Source organism: Strongylocentrotus purpuratus, unplaced genomic scaffold (assembly GCF_000002235.5).
Source record: "Strongylocentrotus purpuratus isolate Spur 01 unplaced genomic scaffold, Spur_5.0 spur5_scaffold_11, whole genome shotgun sequence".
NCBI classification, from domain to species: domain Eukaryota; kingdom Metazoa; phylum Echinodermata; class Echinoidea; order Camarodonta; family Strongylocentrotidae; genus Strongylocentrotus; species Strongylocentrotus purpuratus.
Genome location: NW_022145596.1, coordinates 31,974,479 through 31,992,761, shown reverse-complemented (window position 1 = coordinate 31,992,761; position 18,283 = coordinate 31,974,479). Strand labels below are relative to the sequence as shown.

General features: G+C 36.1%; 1 protein-coding gene across 1 annotated transcript; it reads left to right on the top strand.

Annotated features, from left to right (window-relative positions):
• The first annotated feature begins 28 nt into the window (after positions 1-28).
• Positions 29-18,046, top strand: LOC100892402 (syntaxin-binding protein 4). Its single transcript, XM_030980233.1, has 24 exons — positions 29-112; positions 2,642-2,687; positions 3,410-3,501; positions 4,115-4,213; positions 4,737-4,806; positions 5,261-5,335; positions 5,761-5,870; positions 6,494-6,581; positions 7,324-7,453; positions 8,133-8,239; positions 8,804-9,270; positions 9,321-9,339; positions 9,697-9,839; positions 10,404-10,612; positions 11,535-11,631; positions 11,853-11,983; positions 13,237-13,359; positions 13,927-13,992; positions 14,713-14,901; positions 15,305-15,430; positions 15,665-15,708; positions 16,349-16,497; positions 17,020-17,077; positions 17,314-18,046. Exons 2-24 carry the CDS (start codon positions 2,650-2,652, stop codon positions 17,411-17,413), a joined length of 2,730 nt encoding a protein of 909 aa, XP_030836093.1. The 5' UTR covers positions 29-112; positions 2,642-2,649; the 3' UTR covers positions 17,414-18,046.
• The last annotated feature ends 237 nt before the right edge of the window (positions 18,047-18,283 follow it).

Sequence of the window (18,283 nt, the reverse complement as noted above, 5' to 3'; positions counted from 1 at the left end):
CCATTTTCTTCTATGTTTTGTGCATTGAGAACACCGTAATCACAATTTGTATTTTGGTTTGTTTACCGTTGGAATGCTCGTTTATTTTCTCCAAGTACAAGGTTATTTAATGGTAAATGCACTTAATTGACTTTTCGAAATAAACTTTGTGTTCTTAAGTTGTTTTTAATTGGATGATATGTAATGTAGAGTGATGTGAATTCTCATAATTGTATGATATTCTTGAGCTGTGCGCTTTAAAACATTATTGTAGTCCCACGTGCTAATGTACAGGTTATGTGTTAGTTAATTCTAGATTGTGCTCTTTTACAAAAACTTCCAAAGAAAGAAAGTGATCCACACACCTGTTTAAACTAGTGGTCGAAATGTATATCTAGGTAGGAGCTCACAATGCATTAGAAAATGGTATAATCTAATTGTGTGTATTATATGAAATAAACAGTAGATTTCCAGGCAGTTTCATGAGATTGTTGATTTAGAGTAGATCTAGGTCTAAAGGAGCCGGTAATCGGCCAGCTCCAGTTTTCGGCCGATTGGTTGGATGCAAGGTAAAATCACTCTAAAATACATCGCATAATAGCATAACACATATCCCACACATACCATACCATGCCAGTGTCACTGAAAAACCACATTTGCAATGGAAAATATATCCTAAAATATCACATTTTAGCGATGTAATCGCCGGTCCCGCTACCCAAATCTGAAAAATCGAGTATCTTACGCGTGTCTGTAAGAAATATGGGTACCATAAAATGAGCTTTATTTCAAGTATTTTTCAGATTTAGAGCCCGATTTTGTGCTAGTCGCAAGCTCAAAAGTATCTCATCGCATGTATTAAATCAATGCAGCCGCACACCGCGACGCACACACGATATCTCTGTCTAATTCAGATTCCAACTTCCGATCACCGCTGTGCCTGTCTTCGGCCAGGCGAGCACCAGGGAGCTCCGGCGTGGGATACCTGCTCCGCCCGCTCGTGCTGTACATCAGCGCGAAAACGCACGGCGCGCGCGAGCGCTTCCTATTGACTTTGTACATGCGGCCGTAAACTGAAACGCTCGGCTGATAACTGGCTCCAAAACAGTGAAAATTGAAATGAATATTGTCATGGCAATTCGTGATTTTTTTCTGGGATTCTTTTTTTGTTTAAATAATAATAATATTTGCTTCATGATTTGAACAAGAAATGATAATAAATAGGAAGTAAAGAGTCCTAAAAATAGGATTTTGTCTTAAGTGGCCGAAAAACGGGCTCCTTTACTCTATGCAGGGCTGTCAACTTTGGGGAACTGCTTCAATCATATGCATTTTTTTTGTTGCTCAACAGGGAAAGGGGGGGGGGGGGTGTTGAGTAAGAAAAAAACAAATCCAAGTGCTCACTACTCCCCCCCCCCCCAAGTACGCTGGTTCATTTTACATGTCTGGTTGGAGGTTTTTTCATAAACCAGGAGATTGCAGGAGATTGTGGGAGAGCGGGAGAATGAGTGTGGTGGCGAGAGACTCCCTCCAATTGGGGGAGGGTTGACAGCCCTGGTTATGACTTGTGTTAATTTTAATGAATTTTGTTTAGTCAGGAAGTGCTTTTAAAATACTTTAAAATGAGGGGTCAACGTCAAGTGATGCAACAAACAATGAACGAAAAAATGAGCACAATGGGAGAAAATAGTGTGACTGTGACCATTCAACTTCAAGTGAATAGCTGCCATATGATAATACAATTGCAGTTTCAATTTAAATTGTTAGATTTTTTCCACAAAAATTGTTTGCAAATGAATCAAAAATTAAGTATTTAGGATAACTTATGAGTTGTGTTTTATGTATGGAAATAAATTGCTGCCATGGGTGGATGGCCTAAGAAATAACCCCTAATGAACCATCTGCACATCGTAACACATCGGACTGCAGTACAGGAAGGCTAATTTCAAATGTTTGCAATCCGATAAAAGCACACAGGATCATACTTGTCACCTTTAATTTGATTTTTTCTGGTTTCTTGACAAATTAGGTATTGGATTCTTAAAAAAATTTAAACTTCATCATCAGACTTAATTTTCCATGTACAGCATTGCTGATCATTCTTATGTTTTATATTGTTTAGCTTTTGAAGTGGGTCACAGCTTTTGGTCTCAACATGCACTTGTGAAGCATGCCCTCAATATTGTAGGCTATAGAACTGCCTATAGACTATACTAACCCAAATTAATCATATTCATAAATTTACTCTAAAAAAATCACTATCATACATTTTAGAGGTAATTAGGATTAACCTCTGATATTTCCAGTTATAATCCAAGGTTTTGATCATTTTTTGTTTTCCACAGCGGTAGTGTCGGCACTTCCAGTAATAAACTGAGTCAATAAAAATAAGCCACTAAAACTAAAAGCTCTGTCCTAATTGCGCAACTATGATGTGCAAAAACCTGGAAAATCTCACACCAGTAACGCATAGTGCAATGCTAACGCGTATTATAAATATAAGAAAATAAAGAAAACTCAGTATTGCTGAGAGAACAAAATGGAAATAAAATGAATTCAAGCACTGTAGGTCACTAATGGCAGGCTGCTTAGGCAGGCGACATTTATAGCCATTGAATTGGTTTCTCTATTTTTGAATTGATGTCTCTATTTTGTTTTGCAGGGAGCAAGATGTCTGAGTCTGTAACATTGACTGATGCTGAAATCAGGTAGGAAAATCATTACGAAAAACAACAGTCAAATTTAGAACAGAAAAAACTCTATATTTTGCTTAATAAAGGAATAAATATTATTTGAGTAATTGAGACATAAGCCACTATAGGTTATACTCTTGTAAAAAAAAAATTAAAAATACTGTTTGGTACACCTAGACATATTTTGTAATGCTCCTTGAACATTCCTTGGGAATGGATATGAGCCTTTAAGAAATGTTGCTATTATTAATATTATTGGTATCTATGGTATATAATAATTGTTAAACGTTAGTCATATTTGATTGCAGCTGTGAATTTTTACTTGCATGATATTCAATGTACCTACAAGCATGCAGTAATTTGCATTTAAGTTCACATCTTTCGGCATTTCATCCTGTGTACTATCATAGAAGTAGAAACTCTCCTTCAATCATCCCTACATGGAATATCACACATCTTTGGATTATTTTAGCCAACATAATTTTTTTTCTTGACAAAACTTAAGTCCAGTTTTCCTGCTTTAATGAATTATGATATGTAGTTGGAATTTAAGCAAAACGATTTTTTATATTTTTGATTTATTTTGATAATTTGTTTATATCTCCATTATGAAACTCTGAAATTAACTGTTAGTTTTTGACAAGCAAGTTTAACAAGGATTATGTGTATCAAATCAAAAGTAAATTTGTGGAAGGTCCTTTTAAATGTTTAGATCATCTTTTGCTTATGTTATTCAGTGCTCTTGAGAGTAGTTCATCACCAGCACATAGTCCACAACATTTTGAAGAGACAGACACCATTGTATTCAGTAATTGCAAAACAGGATTAGGTAAGATCTTATATTGAAATTTTTAATTGGTGAAAAGAGTAGGATGTATCTTTTTATGTTCATATATTTAATCTATTTTTATAGGAATATTCGTGAAAGGGCATTATTATATTGAGTGTTTCGTAAAAAAAGGGATTTACTGTGTATTTTCATTTATCAGTGAATATGAATGCATTCTATACAAATAATTCATATTGTGTATTGAAAATGATCATTGTACTTTTCATGCTTGTGAGATGAAATAGTTATTATGAATTCAGTGGTATGTAAGACCCTGATGGATTAGACAATGCCATGATATTGCTAGGTAAAAAATGTAGAAATAGAATCATTAGAATGTTTTATGATAACATGGACCTCTGAAGATATTTTTGCATTAATGTAAGAGTGCTTGTAGGATTTTCACTGTGTAATCTGAGTCTGGATCTGCTTGAAACTTGATTCAAAATAAGAATAGATGTCAGAAGTTTGCAAGGATATGAATTATCAATGAGAAGTTGGGGGATACATACAAAATCCTTTAAATGGTTTGAGTACATGTATATTTTGGTAAATAGAGGTCAATGTGAGGATCATAAATTATCATTTTGACATATTTATTTCTATCTGTCAGGGATCAAGATTGTTGGAGGTAACGGTGAGGATGTTGCTGATAATGACTTTGGGATATTTGTTAAGAGAGTGATTCCAGGAGGGCTAGCATCAGAAAGCGGTAAGTCATCTCAGAAGAAAAAAAAATTGAAAGAGCGTAAGCTAATCTGACTTTGCTTGGTTTCAGCACAGTCAATATCTCACACTAAATGGATGTAGAAATTTAATCCTCTCAAACATTACCTAACCATTTGTAAGCTTTTGCATTGTAGCTGTGAGCTTTGTGTGCTGGTTCATATTGTAAAGATGCGCCTTTGAAAAGAGATCACCGAAAGTCTTGCATAGCCATATAGAATATTAGATGATAAATTTTGTTTCTGTCTTCTCTTCGCTAAGTAACAACATTCAAGGTTTAAGGCTGATGCGGTACTATACTTGTGCTACCAAAGCCTTGGCATTTAATTTTCAGCTAGAGGATTTATTGTACATGTAGATGAAAGCATATTTTTCTTATGACACTGTACAGTGTAACTCATTTTCATGATGTTTAGCTGACAGATTTCAAGAAAATACATCTAATAAAACTCTTTTAAAGGCAAGATTACTTTATCTTCTGTATTATATCTTGATTTTGTATTTGGCAGGACATCTTCATGAAGGAGATCAGATCAAGAGTGTCAACAATGAGAGTCTGAACATGGTTTCAAATGAAAGGTGAGCATCTCACAATGATCTAATCTCTAGTCATTCTATGATTTGGAATAATTGGAATATTACAGTATGGTGTAGATGTCAAATTAGTCATGTAGAATACTATAGGTAGCTAATATTGGATGTGTTTACCTTGTTGAGATAATAATAGGAATCAATATTAAAAATTCCTTGTCAATAGATATCAAAAGTTCTTAAAAGAGTGCAATATGATTCTAATCGGGCATTTACCTTTTCAAGTCATTTGCTGGGCATACATCAAAACTCTTGTTATTTCTTTCTTTCATTCTTTCTTTTTTTAAAAACTTTTTTCCCTTCTTTCTTACTGCTGATTGTGTGTTATATTGATTTCATTAAAGCTATCTAGAAATGTGGTTTATCCAATGAAAGACATATTTTAGGATTGAATTATTTTGAAGAAGATACAGATAACTTTCTCTTTGTTGTGTTTTTGCAGGGCTGTACAGTTGCTACGTAGTGCTTCAGCTTCAAACCGTGTAACACTTGTTGTCTCTAGAGGTCCACAAACATTGTAAGTATTCTCCCTGTCTGCTTCAGTCATAACTTTATATTCCAATTGCAACATCCTCAACTATGGGAAAAGATGTTAAGGAAAAAGTCAGTGAGAGCCCTTGTAAATTGATTAATGTGTAACTAATAGATAAATTGACTGAATAATGACTGAAAATTTTCTAGTAATGAACATTTTTTTAGGACGTAACATTAAAAAAACAAAATATTATTGAACTTATATAAAGTGCAAGATGTACTGTTTGTAACCCTAGTTGGCAGTGGTCTTTTAATTACCGGCATCAATTTGTTTAAAATCTGTATAATTCCTAAGAACTGCGCCATAGACAGCAAACCAAATCTAGCATGACGTGAAGCTCAACTTAAAAAAAATATAATTGATTAATTTTTATGTTATTTTCTTTGACATCATTAACACTACCATAGGAGGAGGTTTAAGAGGCTGATAGAGAATCAGTTAGCAAGACGATCATCTGGGCTCAGTTCCAGTTCAGCTTCTACTAGTTATACCTCATCAAGTGCTCATAGACTAGCATGTAAGTTGACTTCTTAAATTGTCTTTATGATTCTTTGAATCCATTGTTATAATGTAGTGTGGAACCTTCACTTCAGGCCCTCTTTCTCACATACTTTTTTATGAATAGAAACTACTCAATGTTGGAATTCCAAAAAATGAAACTAAGTATAAATGATTGACCGGTATCTGTATCCTTTGTCATATATTTTATTGGTAACTTATCTCTATTTTAGAAAGGGGCATTCTAAGTATTTAAACCTACATGTACTTTGAATTTTTCTTGTGATAGTTTTAAAATGATGCTCAATCTTTTGTAGTATTCACTCTTTGCAAGACCATTGTAATATGTTTTTTTCCATGATGTGTATACATATTCTTGGTCCTCTCCCTCTCAATGGAAGATTCTGGGGGCATATTTTTTACTTATTTGCTGCTATACCATGAGCTGTACCATTTAGTGCATCTTGTGTCTAAATCACAGGTAAACATCAGCTATTATGTTCTGTATTGTTTCTTTTTTGAAAGGAGGGGGGGGGGGGGGGGTGCATCTATACTTTACATGACATTGATATTTTAATACATGTGTGGTAACAATAATAAGTATGATATCAATGGAGAAGAATGTTCTTTTTATACGACCAGATCCAGGTTTATCATCTCAAGGTTCCTCACCAACCTCCAGTGTAGAATCATTCACATCAGCCGACCAATCAGACAATGATGGTAGAAGGTAGGTTGTCCTCAATAAAGTGATTGAATTTCATTTGATTACATTTGATTTCATTTGATTACATTTTATATCATTTGATTTCATTTGATTTCATTTGATGATTTCATATGATTTCATATGATTTCATTTGATATCATATGATTTCATTTGATATCATATGATTTCATTTGATATATGATTTCATTTGATATCATATGATTTCATTTGATATCATATGATTTTATTAGATATCATATGATTTAATTTGATTTAATTTGAGCTCATTTGTTTTCATTTGGTTATGAAAACCACATTCAACATCAGTATCATTTTCTGAAAACAAGAAAGGCATTGTGAACATGATACAAATCAATATCTTTTTTGTTTTCAGCAGATTTCATGAATCCGCCATCTGGGGCCGTTTAATATTTCCTCCCATGTGTGTGTTGTATTCATTCATTCTCTTTTGCTTCTCTTATCATAAGTTTCTTGGCCCTGTCTTATAAAGGGTCGCAGTTGGTCAGAACCTGTCAGAACTCATCTTGAGTTTGCTATCAGTCATTCGCATAGAACATAGGTTACTTTAACTTTGCAATCGATGAGGAATGTTATAAGTTTCTTGGCACCGTCTTAAAGTGGGTTGCAGTTGGTCGGAACTCTTTACAGGACAGAGCCCTGAATGAATAGACAAGTTACAATCATCATCATACATTCAGCATTCATACATACTTCAGTTATGAGCTGTTATTTCATTTGATTTCAGGAGAGGTGTACTTCATATCATCGTGAGTAAGGTATCTGGTCTAGGTCTACACCTGTATGGAGGTAGTGATCATCAGGAAGGTCCAGGTATCTTTATAGATAGGGTCATGGAAGGAGGAGACTGCTATAGGGTAAGCTCACAATATCTGTTGAACTACTTAAGGCTTAATAATGCTAAATATATTACTTGTTGACCATACATTGCGAGACAAACGAATGTCACTAGCGATATTATTTTTTATAATTAAGGCTTGTTCAGATATGGCATGGTAAACTGCCGTAAGATGCCGCGATGTTTATTTTTTTTACGTGTAAGTGAATGGCAACTACACACACAGCAAAGAACTTGCACGTATTCACTGAACTGACAAACTTTGAGTCTCCAAAGATGGTTCTGCAAACTAATATGAAGATAAGGTTGTGGATTTTGTTGGGATTCTTCATATTTATTGGTTTCTAGATGTCATTTAGGTAAGGATGGTGTTCACAATTAAGGGAGGGGGGGCTGGGTGCTAGGGTAGGGGAGATAGGAATAGATATGACGTAGAGAGGGATGGCAAAGAATAATATTGTTTTTCTGGTCAACTTAGATATCTTGTGAAATATGTAGTAGTGATTGTAGGAGTAGATATTTGAAATGCGGAAGATTGATTTAGATATTATAGTAGACTTTGGTGGTCAGGTTAAGTTACCATTGCAGTATTGAAAGTATAGGTAAACCGGAAAAAAAGAGGCATGTCTCGATTTTACTCATAATTTGCTGTGGATACATGATTAAGACTAAGAAGTTTATTCAATTTCTATGTGCAGGATGGTCGAGTTCGAGCCCAAGACCAATTGGTAGCTATCAACGACCACTCATTAACCGGAATGACATTGAAAGATGCCCAAGCTATTGTTACAAGAATCAGTCTTAGGTAAGTTTGCCACTGAGATAGGACGTGAAATGCTTTCAAGTAGGAATAGAGATTTACATGTAGTGCTTAAATTTTTTAATTAATGTTCAATTTCTTTCAAAGTATATCAATTTAGATCATCACTGAGATATTTGAGTAACATTGAATGTTTATGATAGCTTAAGTGCTTTCCAGGGGTTTAAAGAGAAATTGCATTTTAATTCGGAACTGAAGTTAATGCATTTCAGCGTAAAGTTGAAGCTTGAAAAGTTATATCCTTTGGCAAGATATTTACCTGCACTTGCTACTCTCCACCCATGTGTTAAATGGGTACCCGGTAGGATGCGAAAGTTCATGTGGTTGGACAAGCAAGTGTGCGCTTGTAAAATGGCGACTGGCTGGAATGCTCCCCAGGGAGTGGAGTACATACATCGTGTGTGGGTAAGCCTGAATCCGATGACCGGGGTAATAATATATCTATAAAGCGCTTAGGTACATCGTTGGATCGATGTATTGAGCGCTATATAAACACAGAATATTATTGTTATTACTATTTATGTATTTTGTTATATTGTTTTTTTGCAGGTCTGATTTGAATTCAGTGAGTTTGTCCTACATTCCCAGTAGTAGAACACCAGTGAACAAAGACCGGGACCACACCCCAAGCTCACACCCATCGGGTATCAGCCAGTCTCTCAGTTCCCCTTACCAGTCACCCCATCCCCATTCTCATCATTCATCCCCACAACTCAGTGGTATGATCCACAGTGATGCAAGAGGTCAAAGGTCACTGCCTCAACACCACTCTCCTTCTCACCACTCTCCACATGCCAGAGGGAATGGTGCTGCTAATAATGTCCCTCATCCTCACATGCAAGGTAACACCCCTATACCACAATCGAATCACCTGCAGCAGTCTAATACTACCAGTCACTCATCAGAATCTACCATGATGGGGGGAGGGGTGTTACCTGAGAGGAGATCCCCTGCTGTAGGGCAACCGGCCCCTAGCTTTCCTCCTACTCACATGGAAATGAATCCACACTTTCAAGGTTAGTCAAATAATGTATAGTTTATATTTTTGGAATTAATGTATCTTTAGTAACCAATTCCCCTGCCTTGTGAGTAATTTATTTCTTGCTGTAGGATTTGTGCTGGGAAAAAAAAGTATTGAAATATATGGTCATATTTCCAAATGATTTCAAAATGATTTTACATTCAGCCCTGAATGATTTAGTCCTCAAGCTCCCAATGTTACCGGTACTTGTATTTATTAGTATACTCCTGGATATGAGGCATGCTGTGCATCTCTTTGTTTTTTAATGAGTTTTAAAGAAATAGAGAGCAGTTAAAAATGAAATTTCTCATGACATTTTATTTAGGAAACACAGATAAAATCACCGTAGGTCTTGAATGACCACATATCATACAGACAAAGTCTTGTTCACAGTACCATGATGATTATCATTGTGAACAAGAAAAATAAGGGTGGCTGCTTATTATTCTTTGCCAGGTAACCAAGCCCAGATGTTTCTACCATCTGCCCTCCCTCCTCACCTTCAACCTGGTACATACATGGAACCTAAGATGACCTCTACACCAGAGGGAGTGACTACAAATGGTAAAACAGCAGCAGTGTTACCTTGAAACTCCTTGAATGCTTGAGCACCTTTTCATGGTAGCTCGGTTAAAGCCTGGTAATGATAAGATTGCAGGGCCCTCAGGGAGAACAGTATGAATACTGATGAGGCTACCCTGGGTAAACAAGGCATTTTATTATTATTACCTGTAGATGTTTCATGATTTAATGGAGAAAAAGAAGGAAATTGTTCTTCATCTCCACCCTCCTAAAACTAAAAAATAGTTATTAGATTTCTAGAACCAAAGATATGCAGCTTGTTATGGATATGAAATCTCTAAGTTTTAGTTTTTGTTTACATGGTTAATTGTAGCATTATTATTTGAAGATGATACCTTTTTTCCTGATGTCCATAGTTGTGTATAAGTTTCTGTTACTTTCGATGTGTAAACATATACAAACTGTAATTTATATATATCGAGTATGAAATGATGACTTGTTTTTATTAGAATGATAAACATGGCTACATGTTATAAATTTTGGTTCATCAGTCAGAAATCCTATAAAACATGACTCTGAATATACCTTCAACTTTTTTTTTGTCAGGTGTCTCTGACAGGAGATCATCGGTGCCCTTACCCCCAGGAGGTGACCCCTCCCCAGTGCTTCCTCCATACAACCTTAGCCATTATACCAACCAACCAATCAGCTTCTCTGCATCCTCATCCCCCACCCATAGTCCGGTGCCCCGCCCCCATAGCAGACGACTATCTATTGATCCACAAGTCAGGCTCAAGATTGATAAGCTTCAGGTGGTAAGTGATACCTTGTCATATCTTTCTCTCTAGATCCAGGGGGTGTTTCACAAAGACTAAGATCGACTTTAAGTTAGACTTAACTATGGCAGGCCGTTCATGCCACTATTTTCTCTCATCATTTACTGGCATTGGTTTCTCAAGGGACGTACCAATCGTGGTCACAAATCTACAGAATTTACATTTTTTGATAGTCCATTATTATAGGAAAAAATATTATCTAAAGATCATAATTGAGAGACCAATGACGAGAGCAACTAGTGGCATGAACGGCCTGCCATAGTAAGTCCAACTCAAAGTCAATCTTAGTCTTTGTGAAACACCCCCCAGGTCATGGCATTTGTTCTCTCCAGATTGAGATTTGATGCGGACAATAACTTTAGATCTATTCTTGTGACTGTGTGTACTTATGCGTTTACAACTATATTATAAAGTACACTTTTAGATCTTGAATAAAACAAGTATTGTTCCACTATGGATACCAGACAAAATTAGGATGTTCATGTTCAGGAAATAATAGTTTTCTACTTCTTCCAGGGCTTCAGATAAATGTACTCCTGATTTGTTATTACGTTTAAAATGTCTGCTTTTTCATGGTTTTAGTGCATCAGATAGATTGTCAACATGTTGAAACACGGCTACACAAACCAGGTCCTCATTTATTTCGTTATCCGGGAGATATATATTTGAATTCTCATTTATATAAATGAGAATAGTAAAGTTACATTAACCAAATGTTAAAATTTTTCTAAAAAGATAAGTCGAAGATCTGGTTTGAAGTTTGAAGCCACCTGACTTATGGTAGATATATTTCAATCTAGTGAACACAAGTACATATTTCGTCTCTACAAATCTCACACATTGTTTTCTTTAATACTCAAGACATTATCTTAATACCGGTTATGAAATTGTTTTTGTCCAGGCCCTGGAATATCTTGGGATCCATCCTAGTCCTAGTGAGAACCAGGAACTATTGAGAAGACTGAGTATAGATCAGAGCGGCATGGTCCCATATGGAGGTAAGAATCTTCTTTCAATATGTATACATCAGCGGGAAAAAAATACATGGAAGCGGTGAGCAATTTAGCTTGAAAAATGCTCCAAGTAAGCAACTTTTCCTTTTTAATTTCTTGCTCATCAAAACAAGTTGTCCCTGTACATGTATTAAACCTATGTGGAACGTGACAACTTAGTTGTCAGCGGACTAAAAAAAAATCTCTTTCACTTCTCTTTGTGACAGAGTTTGTAGCTGTTGCTAAGCAACTGTTTAACATGAAGCTTGATGATAGTAACATAGGACCAGGATCACTGAGTCCCGGAGGGTATGATGTCACTGATTTTTCTGCTCCTCCTCCATTCCAACATAGAAAGGTAAGGACTCACCTACCCCTGGGGAGTGTTTCACAAAGACTAAGATCGACTTTATGTTGGACTTAACTATGGCAGGCCATTCTGATTCATGCCACTGGTTGCTCTCACCACTATGATCTTTAGATGATATTTTTTCCTTTGATAATGAATTATCAACAAATGTAAATTCTGTAGATTTGTGACCATGATTTGTACGTCACTTGATAGACCAATGCCAGTTAATGGTGAGAGCAAACAGTGACATGAACGGCCTGCCATAGTTAAGTCCAACTTAAAGTTGATCTTAGTCTTTGTGAACCACTCCCCAGGCGTCTGTCACTCTTTGGTCCTCTGTCAAGGCCAGGTCCAGAGCCATTTATACAGAGAGTTTGGCCGACCTGGTTCTAGTTGGGCACAAAATGGCGAATATTGCTTTGTTCACCGCGTATGAAACAAAAGAATATATGCCATGTTGAATCCAACTGAAATCAAGTTGGCAAAACTATCTGTATAGATGACTCTGGGTACTTCCATACACCAGAGCCCTCTGTAATTCTTCCTCCATTCTTCTCTATCTTTAGCCTTTTACTTATATGATCTGCACCTATCAAGTCTGACACCATCCCAGTTCTTAGTCCTCTTCTTCTATGTTTACCATCCATCTGTCCCTTCCAAGGTGTACAAGTCAAGTATTCCACAAATTTATTGGAGGTACTATAATGGCACAAATTCTGTATGTTCACAATGGAGGATGTAGCAGACATGCTATTCTTGTTTAGTCATCAATTATGACCCACACCCCTTGTGATGCACCTGGGAGTGGTGCACAATTGGGGCTAAAATAGTACCTTTAATGATAATAGTGGAAGCGGGGATACTGTTATTAAAATTCTTATCTCTACCTTCATTTGGATGTATTTCTCATTTCTAAATCCAAGGAGCATTACCAATATATTTGTGGAAAGATTATGTGAATAGATACATGCTTTTTAACGTATATATGTGCCTCTACTATGTTAATGTGAAATGATTAATGATCAAAAAGAAGAAAAAAAAACTAGTGCTGTGAATATAGATTTTAATTTCATAGGTGCAGATGCACATCATTGTTAACAAAATATGAAACATGCACATAAATTGTATATCACATAAGAGATAACTTTGATGTACAATTTCATAACACAAAACGTAATATTTAGGAGAATGATATGAAATTTCTTGTGTGTAAGAAACACATTGATTGACAGCTACTACATCTGTTTTTCTTCCTTCAGCTCCCCAGCCCCCCTCCTCCCATACCTCCTCCAGTGGTAGCTCCAGCTCCTGGTTACTATGCTGAGATGGAGAATCTTAGGAAACAGAGAGATGATGCCATAATAGAGGCAGAGAAACTCCAGGTTAGTAGAACATAGGATTTATCATTTGAATAAAGAACACTTGTTTTTAATCGTACCTTGTACACAAACCATTCTCATCAAAACTAGTTGTCACTGATGTCTTTATTTGGTTTGTGCTTTTGACAACAACAAAAAATCCTTGTTTAGGGAGTAATGAATCAGGCTGGAATTTTATACAATTTTAATGAGTCAATAGTAGATTTTCAAGATATTAATAAAGTGTGTTTCATTCTTGTCACGAGGAGTCGACTCTTAGACAATTATTAAAAGAATTATAAGTAGGATGTTTGAAAGAATTTCTGTATTTAATTTGTTGAGTTTCAAGCATCAGATAACTATGGCTGGAACCTTTAGGAAGTGCATGTTGAGTGAAAGTGAAATCATTTCTACTGAGTTAAAATCTCACTTTAATGTCAACCTTATAGACAGGCATAATCCACTCCTATGTATACTTGAAAATGAGAAATAAAATAAGCAGATTCTGTTGTTAGGTGAACTTATAGTGCATGTATATATGTGTAAACAAAACTGTCAAATATTTATCATCTTATTCTTTCGAATTCAAAGCTTCTAGTACTGGAGAGAGAACGATCGTTTTCTGCCGTAGAAGATGAACTGCAGAGAATAAGGAAGGTATGTTGGATCATGAAAAGTCTTCTGATCTTGAGGTCCGTCTGTCCCTAATTAGTAAATTTACTCTTAGCTGAACATTGCCTTCACCGTGTGTCCGTAATCTGTCTTCATATCATGATGGCGATGTCTATTACCGTTTGTTTGTACAAGAGTTCTGATATACTTCATCTCATATAATAGCAATTTTTGTAACTACTTTTGTTTTGTTATAGAGTATATTAAAGTATTAAAGTATTAAGTTTTGATACTTGGGCTTTAATATATTACTGTTACAAAAATAAACACTTCATCTTTGTGCAGTTTTAATGATTTCATGAGGAAATTTGCAATTTTTCAGTCCTTTACCTCCATGTAGTTTTAGTGAGGGCTATTAACCTAAAACAAAATTGAGCTTAAAAATTAGAAAATGATTTCGCAAAGTAAAAGAGATCAGTGAGAGCTCTTCATGCTTTCGAGTAATAGCAATTACAATTGATTTTGTCACCCCTGACCAGCAGATTGTATCCTTCTCTCTCTCCTCTCCACTTTCATAAAACTGTTTGCATGCATTATGAAATGTCTATGTATTATCTGATTGTTATACTCATTGTATGATTTCCGATTGGTCAAATAAATAATAATAACAAAAAAGAGCAAAACCTATGTCTCTGTGAGGTATTCTTACATTAGTTTGAGTCCTTCTACCACTAACCTGGTACTCGTACTTATATCCTTCTGCAGCAAGCTCAGGGTGCTATCCATGAGAGCAAAGCCTTGAAGTCTAGGGTTCATCTGGCGGAGGTCGCCCAGCAGGAAGCTAGGAACATGGAGCTAGACTATGAAGAGGTCGTTGTCATGCTGGAAGATGAACTCAACAAGCTTAGGTCAAAAGTCAAGAAAATGCCCAGGAACACGCGTCCAGAACCAGTGGTAAATTGTAAAGATTTATGAAGATTTATTCAAATCTTGACTGTTAGTGACTTCATCATAGGCCTACTTTTTCATTTTTCCTGGACTTTGACAATTTCTGGATCTCATCTGTGTCAAACATACCTTGTACCTTGTGTTGATCACTTCCGAATGGTCCGCTGGGAACTATGGCTGAAAGAATAACTTGGGGCTCGATGATAGTTTTGTCCTGTAGCTAATTATAAACACAAATTAAAGGAAGCAGTTCCTTTGCTTTCCACTTAAAAAGGTTTTGAAACAGAGATGCAGTCACTCTTGAATGTTGGATCATGATTTGATTTGTTCTTCCAAATGAGAAAAGACAAAGCAGAAATCACAATCAAATAGTGCATTCAAATCCTTCTTATCTAACATTGTGTCTTAGCCTGATGGTCCCAATGTGAGAGAGCTTCAGAACCGCTTAGCTGTGATGGGCTGTGAGCTGAGGAAGACACAAGCCAGCAAGAGAACCTATGAAGTAGCAACAGAAAAACTCCTCCACTTTGCTGAAGTAAGTCAGTTTAAGTTGACTATAAACAGAGTAATGTATTAATCTACTTTTCTTCTTTGTGCATATAAGAGATAAGACAAGGGCAGTTATTAATTTGTCTTCTGATAATTTTGGAGGCCATCTTTTATTAATTCATACAGCAAAGTGAACATTTGATTACTGCAAACCCTTATCAAAATTTCTAATGACTTTTGATAAAAAATATATTCCTCCGTTCTTCACATCTCATTACAGACTGTACATGAAGATCTCACTGAGGGGCCAAATGGAACTCTCAGGTAAGAAGGAAGATATGACAATAATTATACTATTCCTATCTGTATCATTGCTTTGACTTATAGTATCCCCCTTCCCCACAAATATCTGATAAGAAATACATGCATTTAAAACAGCAGGGCATGGGTATATCTTGATCACTTATTGAACATCTAACATATTGTCCGTTCATGACATGTTAACTGTTTGGAGCCAGAAGGGCATTAACTCATATACTTTTAGAGCATTCACGCCCTTCTGGCTATAAACAGACAATATATATATACAAAATGTGTCATTCAAAAGCAAGTATTACAAGCTTCTGTTCTACATTGATTGACTGGTGTATTACCATCAATCATTTTATTTCAGCCATTATAAAAGTGACCAAATGACTATTATTCATATGGTCTAGTGGATATGTCACCTAAGTGGGGATCACGGTTCGCGTCCCATCAAGGCACTAATGTGCTTTGGCAAGACAATAATCTACATTCGCCACACTCTACCCAGGTGATGTGGAAGAAATTCCTCAAATGCCAGAGCGCCTTATCAGGGTAGCTCGACTAATGCCGAGGTTAAATGATAGTGGAGCACTTGAAAACATTAGAATTATTAAAGCGCTATGTAAATGTTACTTTTATTATGATGATGATTTTGCAGTAACCGTCATAACAAGGGAGAGAATGCAAGACGAGGAACCAATGGATTCAGACCGCCTGGCTACCTTGGTAAACATAAAGGACCTATTGACCTTGCTACAGAGGCTAAGGAGACTGTAAAAGCTATCAAGCAACTAGTGGAATCTGAACGTAAGTCAAGGAGATGCATCTCATTCTTATAAGTCACATTTCAATTGAGTTCAAATTTATATGAGTCTATTACATTCACCTGTTATATATTGCTGCATTTTAAAAGTCGGAATATGAATTACATAAATTCGTTGTTGCTAGGTAAAGCAAACATTATGGCTTGCCTTCGGCCACACTATCACTCTCACTACATACATGTATCTCTCTATTCATACATCTATCTTAACCCTTTTCTTTCCTGTCTGTTTTACACCTCTCTCTCCTCTTTTTCTAAATCTGTCAAAAGATTGCCTTCTCTCTCTTTCGTCAATAACCCTTTTAATCTACTGCTCTCATTCTTAAATTAAACAATATCTTTAAAAATCATAGTGAACTTTTTCAAATGTTTGGATGTGTTCGTTGGTATCAACATTTTTTGGGGGTGTTGGGGGCTATCTTCAGAAAGCCTGATACCTCACAAGCTATTGCTTTGAGCTCAATTTGATTGTAATCATTGTTTCTGTGCTTTGTTTTGCTCTATAGCTTTACCACATGGATGGGAGGAGACCTACACACTAGATGGGACAAAGTACTACTTAAAGTGAGTCCAAGTTCCATTGCTTACTACTTCATTAATTAATTAATTTCATACATTAATGTTTTAACAGTAATTTGGATAGTTTTGACTTACTGTCGTGACTAAAAGCATGACGTCAATAATAATTTGTTGCGTTTGACCAACTCCAAGCTTTCTCATTTCTTGTGTAATGGTGATATAAATATCTGTAGACAAAGGAGATATGAGATTGACATTTTGTCCTTACCTTTTATTTGCAGTCATGTTACTCAGTGCACAACATGGATACACCCATTGTCTGGTGTCAACCATCTTCCTAGTATACACGAGAGAGATGATCTACCAGAGACAAGGACTTGAAACCAAACATCAGATTACCATCTACATCCATTGTCTGGTGTTAACCATCTTCCTAGTATACACGAGAAAGATGATCTACAAGAGACAAGGACTTGACACCAAACATCAGATTACGATCTACACCTATTGTCTGGTGTCAACCATCTTCCTAGTATACACGAGAGAGATGATCTACCAGAGACAAGGACTTGAAACCAAACATCAGATTACCATCTACATCCATTGCCTTATGTGTTAACCATCTTCCTAGTATACATGAGAGAGATGATCTACCAGAGACAAGGACTTGAAACCAAACATCAGATCATCATGTACATCCATTGTCTATTGTTAACAATCTTACTAGTTTACACGAGAGAGATGATCTACCAGAGACAAGGACTTGACACCAATCAACAGATCACCATCTACACCTATTGCCTGGTGTTAACCATCTTCCTAGTATACACAAGAGAGATGATCTATCAGAGACAAGGACTTGACACCAATGAACAGATCATCATCTACACCTATTGCCTGGTGTTAACCACCTTCCTGGTATACATGAGAGAGATGATCTACCAGAGACAAGGACTTAACACCAATCAGCAGATCTCCATCTACGGTACATCCATTGTATGGTGTTAACCATCTTTTTAGTACCGGTATACATGCAAGTGACGATCTACCAGAGACAAAGACCGGACACCAAATATGGTCTAAACCCACTGTCTGGTGTTAACCATCTTGGTAGGATTTAATGTACAAATGTACACTTTTTTCTATTTATAGATCATATACATGCTAATATGAATACCAATGTGACTCTAATGAGTCCAAATTATGGAAAACTAGAGAAAAAGAGGATCAAAGGATCACTGTGAAGCATCC